Source organism: Ptychodera flava, chromosome 12 (genome assembly GCF_041260155.1).
Source record: "Ptychodera flava strain L36383 chromosome 12, AS_Pfla_20210202, whole genome shotgun sequence".
Taxonomy (NCBI): Eukaryota; Metazoa; Hemichordata; class Enteropneusta; family Ptychoderidae; genus Ptychodera; species Ptychodera flava.
Genome location: NC_091939.1, coordinates 17,781,351 through 17,799,617, shown reverse-complemented (window position 1 = coordinate 17,799,617; position 18,267 = coordinate 17,781,351). Strand labels below are relative to the sequence as shown.

Here is an 18,267-nt window from a genome sequence, read left to right as displayed (position 1 = left end):
ATTCCCCATAGGCAAAAACATACAGAGCAGTATTAAAGTAAAAAACAAAATTTATTGTTGTAAACCATGTAGAAAAAAGTGTTCGATATATTACAAAATTTACCTGGAAGGTTAAATTTCATGTTTGAAATGTTCAATCTGTTCTCTCCGTAAGCCATATTTGGCCTCAACTACCACAGAATATGGAGAAAACAATTTGTATGGAAGCCCCCATAGTGAAGAAAACTTCATTACAGTTACATGAAAGACACAGATATTCCATAAATCATATGATCTAAAGCACACTTACAACTGTTCCATTTGACAACAAAGTGAAAATGGATGTCACAAATCAAATTTTTGGACTGGAGAACCAGAAATTGTATCTGTTTAATATTCAAGATAGCTGCCATTTGTCACGTTTACTGCATGGGTGGGAACTGGATGCTCAGTAAAAGTAAATAATGAACACCCTTTTGGGTTAGCTCAGTGCTTGGTTGATCCCCAGATACCCCCATTTTGGGTAGCTTTATGCATGATTAAACCCAGATACACCTTCTTGGGATGGCTCTATGCATGGTTGAACAAAGATACCCCAGTGTGGTGGTGAACAATTTTTTAGACTACTGAGTACTACCTCCATATTATAAACCAAGATACCCCAATTTGGGGTAGCTTTATGCATGATTGAACCCACACACCCTCTTGGGGTAGCTCCATATATGGTTGAACCCAGATACTCCATTGGTACATGTGTGTAGGGCTACCTAACCTACTGAAAAACAAATGTGGATGCACCTCAATCTGGTGGTCCAAGTATTCATTAGGGCAGCAGATATTATGAAAAGAATTTGGAGTTTTTCTACTTTTATGGAATTTGTCCCCAAAGTTACAAATGACCTGTAAACCATAAACATATTGCTAAAATTAATTTTGAAATCCTTATTATTTCCCATCAAAATATATCTTCCTCAAAACTTTGGATACAGAAAAATATCAAAATTTTACTCTACATACAAGAAAATGCCTGAATAAGGTAAGAATCTTCCAAGTATGAAATATGATATGAAAAAAATATCAAAATTTTACTGTACATTCAAGAAAATACCTTAATGAGGTAAGAATCTTCCAAATATATACAATCCCTTTCAATAAAATATTTCAAATATCGTACAAATTAATTCTATTGCAGGCACTGTTGTCCATGAATCATGACACAGAATGTGTCACAACTGTTAATACAACTTCAGTTTGGTTAATTTTGAAGCTTTTTTCCCTTTAAAAAAGCAGCACAGTTGTAAATAATTTCAAAATAATATACAAGAAGACTTTGTAGTTTAGGTTTTTTTGGCTGGTATGGATAATGTTCAAGACATAGTCAACCATTGTCGACAGGTGAAAACTGCTATAGGAATGTAAACAGAGAGAACATCTTCATAGAATTTTGATCAGATTTCGTATTAAGTCGTTACTTCATCGGCAGTGACTACTGCGGATGAAGACTTGTGGTTGATTTGTTTTCTTAAAATTTTCTTGTACTTTTAAAGTTTTCTTGTAACTTTCCTTGTCATTTTGGAAGTTGGTTGACTGAAAATCATGACGTTGAATCCCTGCCTCCATCATCGTACAGTGACGTAAAGTTTGAAATCAGGCATCGGGTAGTTGGCTGCACAAGAAAGAACAAAGAAATAGAGTTGTTACGATGATTTATTGTTCCCAAAACAAACTGATTTCGTTACAACATCAGCCCCTAGGATCTATGGTTACAACTTTTACTCATCAATTGATACCATTACCGTGGTGACTGAACATGTGATGCAAACAACTGGGTGAACTTTGAACTTTGTTTCTGTCAAAGTCACTGGTTGGGTCTTTCAGTTGGTTTCTGTATTAGGCTGTGGCCTTTTTGTAAATAATTGTGTGGAAGACTTGCCCCGTTTCTGGCTCTTTGGGATGAATCTCCATGATTTTACGGAAAAATACTTACCGGCATTCAAAGTTTTTCTCTGCGAATATCCTTATGAGGAAGGACGCTACATTTCCAATGTCAAAGGTGGACGGTATCAACACGTAGCTGCCTGGGTCCAGTGAGAAACGTTTGTTGACCTCACGGTAGTTGATGTAAACACCAGACCTTCCAGTTGCATAGTTGTACATGAAGTGATCTTTAGTAAGACGCTTGTTTGGATTGTTAGTCTGAAAAAATAAAAAAGCATGGTAACTGCTAACGTCATATATCCTATACATATATGCAGCAATGCAGCGTCAGGAGCATTTGTCTGTTGTCTCTCTGTATGTATGTCCACTGCAAACACTATATATATATATATATATATATATATATATATATATATATATATATATATATATATATATATATATATATATATATATATATATATATATATATATATATATATATATATATATATATATATATATATATATATATATATATATAGGATAAAGCCCAAGTATGAGGGCTCTTCTGGTATATAAAGTCCAACCCAACAATAAAATGTCGAGGCCGCAGGCCGAGACATTTTATCTTAGGGTTGGACTTTATATACCAGAAGAGCCCGAGTACGAGGGTTTTATCCGACTTTTAAAAACTATCTACTGTTGATTGACCAATCAGAGTGCTCAATTCAGGGTGTTTTATCTACTCGTAAAGCCTTGGTCACCAAATTCCAGAAACGAATGACAGCGCCATAGTAAAGTACTGTCCAATCAAAAGTGAACATGTCATATTCTGTAGACATCTGGTACGTTTTAATATTCAAATTTGGTAACACAGCGGAAACCAGCTGCAACACAAAATCTGCTGTGCCCTAGGGCATTTATATAATGTGCCCTAGGGCATTTATAGGATGTTCCATTACATTGGAAGGCTATTTCACAAATAAAAGTTTTAATTCATATCCTAAACATGTTACATTGACAAAGGGGACGGTTGACGTAAACACAGTGAAAACGAAAATATATCAGTTAGGGGCGATAGTTTTTAAGTCGGATAAAACCCTCGTACTCGGGCTCTTCTGGTATATAAAGTCCAACCCTGCGATAAAATGTCTCGGCCTGCGGCCTCGACATTTTATCGTTGGGTTGGACTTTATATACCAGAAGAGCCCTTGTACTCGGGCTTTATCCTATACAAAAACTATTGCCCCTAACTGATATATTTTCGTTTTCAATGTGTTTACGTCAACCGTCCCCTTTGTCAATGTAACATGTTTAGGATATGAATTACAACTTTTTTTGTGAAATAGCCTTCCAATGTAATGGAACATCCTATAAATGCCCTAGGGCACATTATATAAATGCCCAAGGGCACAGCAGATTTTGTGTTGCAGCTGGTTGCTGCTGTGTTACCAAATTTAAATATTAAAACGTACCAGATGTCTACAGAATATGACATGTTCACTTTTGATTGGACAGTACTTTACTATGGCGCTGTCATTCGTTTCTGGAATTTGGTGACCAAGGCTTTATGAGTAGATAAAACACCCTGAATTGAGCACTCTGATTGGTCAATCAACAGTAGATAGTTTTTAAATATATATATATATATATATATATATATATATATATATATATATATATATATATATATATATATATATATATATATATATATATATAAATATTATATATATATATATATATATATATATATATATATATATATATTATATATATATATATATATATATATATATATATATATATATATATATATATATATATATATATCACCTCAGCATTTGGTGTCTCATACATTGGACTTTGTACATCAGCGTGTGGTATGTCTGAAAATATGCAAATAAGCTTTAACACATACATGTAAGGTTCACAAGTAAAAAACTTGGAGACTACATGTACATTCATACATGTACATTCCCTACGGATGCCCTCATGCAGATATCTTGTAATGAGCATGAAGTTTGAATACATAAGTTTTATATTTCTCATTTTCTTCATAACCTCCTCTAATTCTTCTTGCCCGAATAACTTTTAAATTTGGTTTTTAGGTTCTAATTGGTGATTTCAGTCGTGTTTATTTTATATTATGATGACATTTGCATCTGTAAATTTTTAGGGCCAATAGTTTCATAGTTCGTCAACCCATTCATTTCTCTAAAACCTCTTGTCAGATAGCTCAAAAATTTGGCTTGTATATTCCTTCTCTTGACCTTACCTAAAGCTGTTACAAGTAAAATGATGACAAAATTTGCATATTCACATTTTGGGGGCTGTGTTTTCTTGTTTTTGAAAATTATCTTCTGTCAGTTTGGTCAATGTGAACCACCAGTACAAATCATGTATGCAAGTATGGACTCTGTACAAACGGGAGCACAGTTTCACAATCGCTACTTTCGGTTAATATTTTTGGAATAATAAATTTTATATATTTTCTATTGGTATATCCCCTATTGTGACCACCCCTCCCAAAGATCTAAAGATGCAGCCATTTTGACAAAAATAAAACACCGAAGCACTCTGAAGCAAACTTACGCTGTAAATGACGAAGCCAATTTGGTGATATTTGGTGGCAAGCTGCCTGTGTTTCCGTCGGTATTCCTGCATCAGTGTAATCACAACAGAACATTTTCCCCGGGAATCTAAATCATCTTCCTCCGGGTCCCAGTCATCTGAAATGTAAGCCATGGCACATGTAACAGTTTGATTACACTGCATTTTGCCAACAATGCTGAATTCTGAGGGTAAAATTGCTTCAGCGGTGTTCATTGACTTGTGTTTACCAAACAGCACAAGATGTGATATAGCAATGTACAGTAAAAATGGTGCTCACTTCAAAACCACATTGAACTCCTCATCTCTATCTGTTTACTCTTATTGTGTTTGGTACGTTATTAAATTTGCATATGTAAATTTAATGTAATTTGCTATATTTGCATATGCAAAATATAATTTAAATATGTGAACCATATACATGTACAAATATGCGTACACAAAACAAATCAAGACAACTTCCAGGGTAATCTACACTTTGTCCTACTAAGCATTGTTTGTTTGAGCTAATACATGGAGATTAAGTAATTATTGTGTCAATTAAATTAACTTGTAGCAGTTTAACCCTTTCACTGCAAGATGTTGTTAGAATCAAGTGGTGTTTCTCTGGTTGAATAGATCTACAGATAGGAAAATGAGGTGAAATATTTGTCCCTGAGTTCATGAAATCACTGTTTGTTTCCACAAATCAGAATTTAATAAATTTGCATATGCAAATTGTGGTAGTTAAACCCTTACACCACCAGACTACAATCCCATTTACCTGGCTCTGTCAATGTGAACACAAACTGTGGATTTGTCGCAAATGATGTGAGGTTGTTTCTTGACCCGCCAGCGTTCAAACCCTTAATCCAGCTGCCTTTCAGTGTTTTCAAGTAATAGCTGGAGCCGCTGTTCTCAACAATGTCAGCAACCCCGTCTCCATCAAAGTCTGGACCCACCGTGCAGACTGTGATCTCATGGAAATGTGTACAGAAATCTTCGAAAGACATCCTGCCCAGGAAGAACACAGAAACTGATTTAACCTTTTGAGTAATTTTTCCAACCAAAATTTTAGTCTAAAATTTTTCCAATTTTTATTAATTTTTTCTGTCATATATTTGATAATTTTGGACCAAGTAGACATCACATATCATTGGCTACAGTTTTTTTATCAAAATTTTGGCAAAAATATATGTCCAAATTGTCTTCACACACCCACATATTACAATATTTTTTACTGCTAAATGGACAGTAGCTTTAAACCTTTGATAATGTCACTATTCTGGTTTTTAATGTCAACTACAGTTTCTTGTTCTACTCCCCAAAGCATGGCAAGATAAAAGGTACAGACTTATTGTTAATGTTGACGAGAAAATTTTGACCTAGACTAGAATTTAAATATTATAACAGCACACTGTCCACATATAGATGCTATGTTGACAAGATATATATATTTTGTATCTCAATATGACGGGTTGGAGATGGAGGGTGTTAACTACTTCATGTGAAATAATATGCTGGATGATATCAACCATGGTGGATTGGGCCACAAAACAAAATTAGTTATGTTTGTATCACAAAGTCTCATTCATCAAAGGTATTGGATGCAGTTGCAAAGCAAAGTGATGCATGAACAAGTGACCATATAGTTGCTTGCATTAGAATTGAACAGCTGTTAGAAACGTCCACACGTTCTACAAGTAGCAGATTGTGTAACGCCAACAAATACTGAGAAGCCACATTTCAAATACAAGTTCACTGACCAGAATTCTCCGTCATCTTTGTCTTTCCATCCGATTGACCGTTTCTCCTTATCAGAGACATCATCCCATGTTTCTGAGCTGTGGATGCAGGAATAAAAGCCAAAAAATCCTATGAGTATGATGACAGTAGGATGAACAAAAATAGAATCATTGTGCATGTGAGCAAGGAAATCTTGTGATCCACAGAATAAGGATTGAGCAGGATCAGATCAGTAAACTGCCAGTTTGGTGATCTTTTAATGCCAACAGACAAGACATCTATGATAAAACTGGATGCAGGATTACAAAACCGGATTGGACGGCCATACAATGTACTAGTGTATCTATACTAGTCTTTGGACTAGTATTAAAAAGTGAATTTTTTTTCATCCCTGATTATGTTACACCACAGACAGTGTAAATGATATCTCTCGTCTACTGTCTATGGTGCCACCATGGAGTCATACAGCACCAGTCCTAGTAAATATTCAAGTTTCAATTCCCGTCATTATTTTTTTTAAGTTGAGAAAAACTTGTACTTTTGACAAAATGGTGGCTATTCAATAATCTAGAAATGTCAGGACATTTTTCCATGGAGTTAGTGTGATTTAAATTTCTGTCCAGTTGTAAAAGCTTTAATGATGTCTATAACTTACTCATCACTCCAGTCTCCATTCCATTCGGTTGCATTACCCCACGGATTCCTGACCCTGACTAAGTTCACTTTACTGCCACTCGACAATCGACACTTCCTCACAGCTGTGATGGTGTAGGCGTGTCCTGAGACCAGGCCAAAATCATCTGCATGGTCTGCCTGTCTCCAATCACCCTAGAGACAGACATGTGAAATCATCATTTGTAATTTTTATTTGTATTTATAAAACCCAACAGGTACTGTTTCTATGAACTGTTGAGTAGTCTTTAGAACAACGGCATTTTATTCTTTAGTTTATAGGGTTTCAAGACCATGGGTCAGAAACCCTCTTGTAATCGTTCTATTTTTTATTATTCTTCTTCTGTCTCACTTTTGCAACTATGGAGCGAAAACAGTTGGACCTAGAGACTTCAAATTTGGCACATAGGTAGAAGTCTGCGAAAGTCAATTTTTTATCACATGACTATAATAATGGGTTACCTTTCGGCCATTTTGAAAATAAACTTTAAAATTGACTTCATTTGCATAAAAACAAGTCATCGTTGATGACACAGTCCCCACTTGTTAATGGGTACTTTGATTACATGTCCTCAGAGAGGATAGAGTCCTCTTCTTTAGGTCTGTGATAAAAATACTTTTGAATAAATTCGCTTGATACATGTCTGAGTTGTAGTTCAGGACATGAAAAAATCGTAATAAAATGGCCACATGTCGGCCATATTGGATCGTATCACAAAACAAATCGATGTGCATATGTATGACATAGGTCAATGTCCTTGTACAAAGTTTGAATAAAATCGGTTGAGATATGCCTGAATTATGGCTCTGTACATGAAAAAATCGTAAAAAAATGGCCGCACGGCAGCCATATTGGATCGTATCACATGAAAAATTGACGTGCATATCTATGACATTGGTCAATGTCCTTGTACCAGCTTTGAATAAAATCAGTTGAAACATGTCTGAGTTATGGCTCTGTACATGAAAAAATCATAATAAAATAGCCGCCTGGCAGCCATATTGGATCGTATCAAAAAACAAATTGACGTGTATCTGTATGACATATGAAGTAATCCTTGTACCAAGTTTGAATGAAATCGCTCCAGGCATCTCTGAGATATCTGCGTGAACGGACGGACGCACGCACCGACGGACGCACGCACGCACGCACACACGCACGGACATGACCAAACCTATAAGTCCCCCCGGACGGTGTCCGTGGGGACTAATTAATCAATCAAAATTCTGTTCTAAATTTTGTAGACCATAGGGCTAGGCTCCTTCATGCCTAATATCAAGGTCATAGGCCCTACCGATTTTGAGAAGATGATTTTTAAAGATTTATTTTTCTGATTTTTCAGTGACCTTTGACCTCCCCTATACCTATGCAGCTGAGAATGTCTGCTGGACAATGAACGGTAGGGGACCAAATTGCATACCACAATTTTGGGGATGCCACTTGACCTTTGACCTTGGCATTTTCCTGAAACTCATTTATTATGCACATATCTAATTCTGGGCTTGCAAATAGAGCTAGGGGTCTGATTGTTTGTACATAGGGATAATTATAGGAGCAAAGTTTTTTGACAAACTGTCACATGACCAGCCACTTCCTGTACCTTATTAACTATGTGCATACCTAATTCTGGGCTTAATAATAGAGCTACAGGTCTGTTTTTGGTATGGATAACTATGGGATACAATGTTTTAGACAAAACCCCACATGACCTCAACGACCTTTGACCTCAAATATATACATATATGTCCATAAGTTAGTAACCACAAGTGCTACACCCTTCATATTTGGTATGATGGGACACCTTATGACTCCACATCCTGTACCTCATTAATTATGCACATATCTAATTCTGGGCAAGCCAAGAGATCCGGAGGTCTGATTTTTGGTACATAGGGATAACTATGGGATAGAATTTTTTTGACAAAATGAAACGTGACCTAGATGACCTTTGACCTCAAATATACATATATGTCCATAACTCAGTAACCACAAGTGCTATACCCTTCATATTTGGTATGAATTGGCCTATCTCTATATGACTCCCCATCCTGCACCTCATTAATTATGCACGTATCTAATTCTGGGCAAGCCAATAGAGCTAGAGGTCTTATTTTTGGTATAGGAATAAGTATAGGAGGAAATTTTTTGACCTCGATTTCACAAATATACCCATACGTCATGAGATTTATGCATATCTTATCTATTTCTCTTATTGCCCCTGTACATGGAGTTGTCTCGAAACCCAGTCATTGCTGCTTTGCAGCTATATTTTTGCATTGTTATTGTTTCTGTAGAGTTGCATAACCATTGAATATATTAGTGCTGAATTTTTTTGTAAATCTGTTACTCAATGAATGATTTTCAACATGGCATTTGTCACAAGAACACGTACATTCCATTTACCTCAACAACAAGGCAGACATTCATTAAAAAGTGAGTTTAAGACAGTGTCTACCCTCCCAACCTCCCTCCCCTCATTTTAATTACCTTTTTGCTGCATGTAATGAAGGATCCCAATCTGGCATTTCTTACAAGCTGTTGATACAGGTTGGTTGGCGGATCTTGCAAGTCATGCCTTTCAGTCAACCCTCCTGTCATGTCAACCAACGCATCGGATGCCTGCCCTCCTGCAAGACCCTCGTACAAACCATGTAATCTGCCAAACACAACAAACATACTTTCACAACTAGGAATAAGGTGCAAATTAACCTAGCATATTAAAGGTATACTGTCACCTGTTCCAATTTTGCCACAGTTACCATGGAAAGAGAAAATCTAACCAATCACAGATTTTAAGCGGGTGGCCGCTTTTTAAAAAGAGCGCCCTCACATGGGCATTTTGAATACCAAGGAATGCCCTTTGGACCATATATGGACATATTTAGATTACAGGTGACTGTATACCTTTAAGGGATGAACCTAATTCATTTAGATCTTAGGGGTTAGTCAGAATCAGAACACGCACTTTTTCAGACATTTGTTTTTTTTAAATCACGCAACAACATTACAAATAGACAGTGACCTTTCAATAAATTAACAAATACTTCAAAATAAAATGGCGAGTCACATAGTATTTACGTGCTAATGTTATGGAACTACTCACTTAGCATATGCCTTCTCAAGCAGAGGTACCCAGAATTCCCTCTCATCATTAGCTCTTGCGAACATCAGTTGACCATAACGAGTCGGCAGTCTATCATCAATGACGACGTCGACCCACTTGCCAAAGCGCCAGAACTTGAAATGGAACATTCCTATGTAACTATTGTCTTTCCATAGAAACTGATTTGTAGGAATGACCTGGAAGTGAAATAGAGCACAAATTTTAGATGGCAAAGGTTTTGCTCAGTAAGTCCACTAATGCTATTACCGGTATAGCACAGATATACTGTAGCTTACTGCCTTAGTTTATCTCAGTTCAGAAGCTTAATTTGATATATGGGAAAAAATCATCCCTTTTGATCGAAAGCCTTTGACTTAATTTTATGGCCAGTATTTTCTGATTTATGAAGCTTTGGAAATCTCCTAATCAATACTTGAAACTACTTTGTAAGCAAGGTTCATTTGTTCTTTGTTGTGAGAAAATGATCTAGTAACTTGTACAGCCATAAAAGATTGAATAAGATCTTGTACAGCATGGCAAACTGTGCATTGTGTAGGCTGACCCTTGACTCAGACATAATGATGGATATTTTAGGTTGAGTAATGGCTTTGCTCAACTGTGCCAGTAAAGGCATTTGTCTGAAAGTGCTGCCTGCCACTGTAAACAATGTTTTGAAACAATCAATAGGTACAATTAGCCTCAAACCCCCCAACAATATAATGGTGGAATTCATACCTTTTCCATAAATCTTTTATGTTGAGCAATGGCTGCACAGGAGGAAAGAAACCAACAGTCTCCCAGGATTCCTTGTATTACATCATCACGGCTGACACCATCCACTAAAAGTCTTGGACTTTCAGTTAATTCCTGAAGATGAAAAAAAGACATTTCTAGCAAAATTTTAAACAATTATATAAAGTAGACAAGAACAAATATTTCAGTACACAAAAATTTTACATTATAATCCAAGCATTTTATGCATATATATGTAGTAAGTTTGGTGATGATATACAACCTGTAACTAACTAGTTATTACCAATACAAATAATGACCAGTGATAACCAATTATCCTACTGATAACCAGTGACAACCAAAACAAGCATTAATCAGTGATAATCAATGCAGTCAATAACCGTTGATCACCAATGCAATCATAAACCACTGATAACACATGCAATTGTGATCAAAGTTTGCCTCTGAGATTCTTTGATAGTTATCATTGCCAATGCCTACTTTGCATCATGTACTTTCAACTTTCAACTGACGTTTTCCAAAGTTTGATAATATACATAGTACCAGAGTGCATATGAAGACTGGTTTGTCTAATTTTCCATTTGACATGCAACTTATGATCTGAGAGAGCTGCTCATAGCATTAAAATAGTAACACACAACAAGAAAAGTATTGTATTTCAAATAATGATGTCATATCCGTAATATGGTTTTTTCCATTGTTCGACACTATCTTGACTACTTTCACAACCCCTACATGTGTAGCTTCTTAATCTGAGAAACCACATCAATGTAAACTGCCCCTGCTGTGCCTTGTATACACACACTGATACACTCTCAGATTTATGAAATTTAATCCTGGCTCTTATTTCATTTTCACTGCACACATTGGCATGCTTGACAAGTTGAACATACTTGGTGTGAAACAACAGACTTTCCCGCAGTCGTTGTGTACCAAATATTAAAAGTTGTTGTCATATTCTCCAACAGTTTTCATAAAGCTTCTCAAAGCAGAAACACTGAATTCCATTGGAAATCTCACTCAGTGTTCCCGACAGCTTGGAAAAACAGATGGCTGATTATTTACATAACAATACATAATTTGCATATTCTTTTGCTTTGAAAATGAATTCTTTTGTACTGTTATTAAAATATGAATAGACTGCTCCAAAAACAAAGGGATGGCCAACCCCTTATTTTTACATTCATTTTACAAAAAAGAAACTTTTTACACAACGTACATGAGGTCTCTTCCAAACAGTGTCATCATGGTTCACATTACTGAAGAACAATGAACTCTCATCAGCTGGGAATTCATCATCTTCAAACAACCTTCCACTTTGGATGACCGCATCTCGTATTTCTTCAATATTCTGTAAAATACAACAAATAACAATAGCAGTGTTAACTGCTGGCATGGTCACTAGGGAATAACTGTGCTGACAAGTGGTTAGCAGTCTAACAGTTTCATCTTTCATGTCATTTATCACTATAATTCATAATTTTTATTGATTATCACTTTTGCCATACAAGGGTATCTTGATGATCTGAAGAAAGAATACGCCTAATGGAAAAATATTTGCACTCTCAATATTTTAATATACATACTTTGCTGGAATACTGGATGTATGTACCCATTATGAAGTTTTATATGAGAAAATACAGTTTTCACTGTTTTGTGAAAACTAAAAATCTGATCTTTCTCCATGGAGATATGAATAGCAGCCATTTTAGATTTTCTATATCGGTAAATTTCAGTAATTTGTTTTTCTAGTATTCTTCTTTAATCATAAATAGGTTTGGCAAATTCACAATACAAAACAAAGGTCTTTTACAAAACTCACAATAAACAACACATTTGTAAACACAGGTCAGTAAAGTGCTATTAAACTTTTCCTTTTCTGAAAATAGTAGTTGAATGTAATTTTACTGTAAGGCTTACTCCGTTGTTATTTATCATTATTTAATAAATGTTTTCTCTTTGTTATGATTATTGTCAAGTGAGCCTTCAATGTTGTTTCATTTCTGGTATGGACAGAGGGCATTTCAGTGTGAAAATGTATTTCATTTTCATTTAAAAATTACATTGTTTTGACATTGGCAAACCTGCTTTTTTCAGTTTTAACTGTACAATGCATTTAAGTTTATTGTTCAAAGGTCTTTTTCTCACCTCTCTTATCTCCTATGCCTGTTTTGTTGCCTTATATGACCTTTTCAGTGCCAAACCTGCACCCCTAGAGGAAACTGCCTCACTACTTGAAACTTTATTTTTTTAATTTCACTTCCTTGAACATGTAGTGACCAATTAGATTTTTTTCAACAAATCATGCCTTAAAATGCTTTATTAATGATGGAGATAACCTGTACAAAATTGAGAATCAATTTTCTGAGGTGAGAGTAACATTTTCATATCATGTTAATGTTTGTTTTTAAATTATGTGGTTAATTCTCTTTGGAAAGTCTTGCCTTTGTGCTTGAATTTCAATTGTATTTCACAACCCGTGCAATTTTGATTTTAAAAAACCAATGCAGTAATCTGATTCTTGTTGATGAAACTTTACACGAGATGAGGTCACTGACTAAAACATTATTTATATCAGTTTCTATTTTGAAAGCATGAGTAAATACACGACCCACAGTTGTACCATTGTTCTCGACATGAACTCTCGTAAAAAGAAAGTTACGACTGGTATTGGGTCATGTGGGTCAGCCAATCCACATTAAAATTCACTGCACAGCATTACAATTTAAAATTTAATTTCTCTAGCCTTCTTCATTATGTCAACAGGCACTGATAATGGGGTTTTTACGTAAAATCACTGATCTCAAACCTTCACCATATAAAGAGCCGTGAAAAAAGGCAAATTTTCAACCTCTTTTTTATGGCATTAAAATGTCAAACTCAATAATGGAAACACTTATGAGTCCGAGTATTACCACAGTGGTTCTTGGAAAGAAAAAATTGCATACATGGTTGTTCACCGACTTGAGAAGTGTTAAGACTTTTCCTTGTACTAAAGGAAACATCTGAAAAGTTAACTTTGGTCCAGGATTAGCTTTTGCAAAAGCTTTGGTATCATAATGAAATATACTTGTAGTGAACAAAATCATATACAATCTTCGTATACTGACATTGTACTTGTCTCAATACTTTCACATAACTTTTCAAAAATACAATTCTTAAGTAATAGATCCACTCTCTCACATTTCCAGACTTGCAAGTGACTTCATATACACAATATTAAAAGCATACAAAAACAATGGCACTATTTAAAGAAAAGTTGTTATAGGTTTTCACCATCTTGAACACGATTGGAACTAATTTGGGTAACTGGATATTGAAGTAATATTAGTTAAATATGCAAACATGAGCTCATCTGCTTTTCTTTTTTTGCAATACACTAATGTTTTTATTGGTAATTTGTAGTATAGCGACCTGGAGGGGATAACAACTTTCAGTTATCAGGCACCTGATACGTTGGAGAAATTTGAACAATATAAAGATCCAATTCTCTCAAATTAGTTCCAATCATGCTCTTGTATCTTCTAAGGATGATTTTTGCATAAACAAAGTCCTTTTAATTACTCTGCAACCGGTAAAACCTCATTGAAAGGTCCTATTTGAGTCTCTAATCGTTTCTCTGTACATACATTTCCATACCAACACAACCCAATGCATAATACACAGTGGCCATTCCACGACTGGCTGCAGCAGTGTGGCATCATGCATGTCACAATATAACCATGATAATGCTGTGAAGCATCAATGATTGTGGAAGAAATATGACCAAAATGAAATAAATATGTAATTCAACAAATTACTGAAACAAATGAGTGATTAAAATTTCAGAAACTGTTTGTGGTACATAAATGAAAGTAGATGGTCATAGACTCATACTGATAATACAGGTAGACTATACCAACTCTTGCTAAGGTAATGCTAATGAACTGTTATCTGTTGTTAGCTTGAAATTCTCCCTTATATACAATACAAGGAAATAGGGTCATGGAGGTTAAAGTACAAGAAAACTGATGAGTCACTTTTCATTGAAAGGGGAAGTCAGGCCATTCAGCTTTTACAGAGATGTGACCACACTAGAAAAGACCAGACAAAACATTTGCCCGTTGGGTCTTTCACATCTACCTTGCTTTCTGTGTACATTATAATGTTCCTGTTCACTAGTAGCATCATCGGCTTTTTACTCTGAGCTGTCTATTGAGCTGTTACATTCACTACATAAATCACATACTGTTTGTTGGAACAAGATGTCTTCAATACTTTAAATAATGAAAAAAGATGGCTCTACACAAGCCACTTTATAAGATGTTTCTATTCTCTTAATAGTCTAAGATAGCGTTTTCAATGCATGAACTTTGGTTTTAGAGTGTTTAACTACTTTCTGCTTTTTCACTGGTGTATTTTGTATTTTTTGTGCGACTTAAATGTTGTGTTGTGTTTTCTTCATTATCTGTTTTCCACTTTTTGTATGTCCAGAACACCCCACTGAAAATTAGTAGTTGACTTACCAGCTATCCTCTCGTTATGGTTTTAAAACACTCTACCCTCTTGGTAAAGATTTACGGTAAATAATATTACCCTCCTTGTTTTACTAAAATCAGCACTGTTGATTAACTGAACAACTTGACCGTGTGTTTGTGGTTTATATAGGATAAACTCACACAAAATGGCAGTTTAACTAGACCATTAATTAGCACTTTACGGAGAATTGGACTAGGAAATAACTTGTTGGCATCATACCTGAATAGTGTGTAAGACATGACATAGTCATTTCTCTCAACCTTCAGGTTGAACTTGACTCAACTTTAAAATCATCATCCTCTTTCTACTATTTACTATGAATTTATTTATGAGCTTTTCCTTGTCCATGCAAAGTGATCAAACAATCACCACAAGACCACAAGTCAAATCAAAGGTGACATTCATTGGTAGTCCAAGGAGGGGCAATAAATGAGTTCATAAAACTAACATTAAAGGATATTTTTACTATGTCAATCTAATGAAGATAAAGCAAAGTGGAGTCTTTATGGCCATAACTTTGCTGAAAGTAAGCATGCAAGCTCACCTTGCTGTTTTATGAGCTATGTCCTTTGTCAAGAACACATGTACATAGACCGTACCAAAGTCAATGTTTTTGACGGCTTCAAACAATACAGTGTTGTGACCTAATGTCAAATTTTTCAACAAGTATGCTTCTTATAGTGACAATTAGCACCCTATTTTATTTAGGACTGATTCTACACTAGTACTTTGAAAATTAGTCCAACTGAGGTCTCAAAAGTGTAAAAAAAATATTAATAAATTAAGTACAGGTGAATCAATTCAAAAGTCATTCACCGTTGATCCCTGCATGGAAATAGCAGTACTCCATGCAGTACATAGCCTAGGTCTTTGAGATACAAGTATAGCTTCCAGTGGTTACATTTAGCAATAGCTGGATCGAGTGCTCTGAGGTACTAGTAGTATTTTACCACTATATACAGTGCTTTAGCCTGTGGTTTCCCCAGGCGTCCGTACCGCCAACAGGTGTATGGTATATTTGTCAGTGTGTCGATCGGGCAAACCGTTCTTGAAGTTGAGCTACATGTACATCACAGAAGCAAGGTAGGTAGGATGGAAATAGACAGTGGAAATGGAAGGAAAAGACCGCTCGTCACACTGTCCCTAACTACTACAGTCTTTCGAACCTCGATAAAACCATTTTAAGCACACCTGATTCAGAATTTTACAAACATCTACTTACAAGTGTTACACCTAAATTCAGCGCCGCGTCATCATATGGCTTGTCATGGTCGTCTTCGTCAACTGGTTGCTCGCGACCTGGCTCGACTTCGTCACTTCGCCAAGTTTCGCCGGTATCCTTCTCTCGCACAGCAGAGCCCGAAGAACTGGAGGCGCAGCCCATGTTGACAGTTGTAAGTGTGACAAGTCAGTTTGTATGAAGGGTCATTTATCCAAACGTTTACGATTACTTGAAGAACGACAAGCGACAACCCCCTCGTGGCTGTCGCTAGGAGACTGTTGTTTACTAGTGTGCAATTAACGTCCACAGCTTAGACAGTCAATGTCATTCAAGTCACTGAAGCGCAGCATGCGCACTGAGATTGCGCTCATTCGTAACGCGAGCTTAGATGTGTATTCAGATTTTTTTCAGATTAAAGGATTCGGTAGATGTCAGACAAAGACGTCTTTTTTATTTTCACAATTCTGTGTCCCTCTATCGTTATGTCATTAAGTTGAGACAGGATAACACCTAAGAAATATTTTTCAAAATGGATCAATTCTGGAACGAAAATAGTTGTTACAGTAACGGCACCAATGATTTTGACGATGAGATACAGCTGGATATTGATACACTACCTAATTAGGTTTGTCAGTTTCCTCTCAAATTTACCCTTTTAGTGGTCAACTTTTACAACTTTGCGCCAACATCAGACAGACTAAAACAGCAGGTGACGCAGCAAGATGTCTGTAAACTAATTTACTATGTAGTATGTTTATATCTTTACAGCTGCTATCAGTTTCAATGGTGACACACACAGAGACTGGTTGCCAAGTTTTACAAGCAGTTCAAATTCACGGAGAGGTGGTAAAAGAACGACCTTACTCCAAATTTAGACTCAGAGGACAGTGTTCTTTGTAGTTGAATATCAATAAAATTCATGACTTCAAAAATAATAGAGTGATGTGTAAAATGAACAAACTTTACTTTGGTTATCAACAAATGAATGACACCACATTTCTCAATGAGCTGACATCGGGGCCTACTTCAGTACGAAGTCAGGAGGTGTTTGTTAAGCGCCTTTGAAATTGAGGAGAGGGAGGGAAGGGTTTCTTCGGTACATACCCCATGAACCAGTAAATTCTGCCGTATCTCACGCCCATAAATGCTTGGTTTTACACTTTTGTAGTATTCAATATGCTCCAGAACATTTGCAGTCAGTTTTTTTACCGATGTTCCAGATGATTTGCCTGGTAGGAAACTGCCAGTTTTCAAGTACCGCAAAACAATGTTGTTGGCCGTTTGCTTTGAAATACCACCACAACGTTTACCAATTTCTGAAAATGACAGACCGTTTAAATACAACTGCACAATCTTCTCTCTCACTTCAGCTGGTGTCGTCCGGGAGCCATCCATGTTGCGTTTTTTGTCTGGTTCAACGTCTGTTTGTACAAATGTACAGATCATTACGCCAGTGAAACTGATAGCTGCTAATTACATGTCAGCGTATGTATACAAAGCCCCACCATGGCTGGCAATACCAGAACATCTCGTTGTCTGAGTTTTATTAGACTAGAAAGTTGCTGACTCAAAGCCCTGACTTCCAGACATTGCTATCGCTACTCAAACATTCTGATTCTTTCAGATCGATTTGTGTTGTTAGTTTTAGATTTTGTTTCAAGTCATGATGTCAGCTCGTTGAGAAATGTGGTGTCATTCATTTGTTGATAACCAAAGTAAAGTTTGTTCATTTTACACATCACTCTATTATTTTTGAAGTCA

At 36.0% G+C, this 18,267-nt stretch overlaps 1 protein-coding gene across 2 annotated transcripts; it reads right to left on the bottom strand.

Annotated features, from left to right (window-relative positions):
• Window positions 1–32: 32 nt before the first annotated feature.
• LOC139145243 (calpain clp-1-like) lies at window positions 33–16,871 on the bottom strand. Of its 2 annotated transcripts, XR_011554904.1 has the most exons (12): window positions 16,507–16,871; window positions 11,986–12,117; window positions 10,749–10,880; window positions 10,014–10,210; window positions 9,398–9,566; window positions 6,893–7,065; window positions 6,258–6,335; window positions 5,276–5,505; window positions 4,495–4,631; window positions 1,967–2,175; window positions 1,088–1,645; window positions 33–1,006 (listed from the first exon to the last, which is right to left on the bottom strand). XR_011554904.1 is itself a non-coding variant. In XM_070716273.1 (11 exons), exons 1-11 carry the CDS (start codon window positions 16,666–16,668, stop codon window positions 1,627–1,629), a joined length of 1,638 nt encoding a protein of 545 aa, XP_070572374.1. In that variant the 5' UTR covers window positions 16,669–16,871; the 3' UTR covers window positions 33–1,626. The 2 variants fall into 2 exon arrangements, 1 of the variants encoding a protein (XP_070572374.1); XM_070716273.1 differs by having other exon boundaries at window positions 33–1,645.
• Between the last annotated feature and the right edge of the window lie 1,396 nt (window positions 16,872–18,267).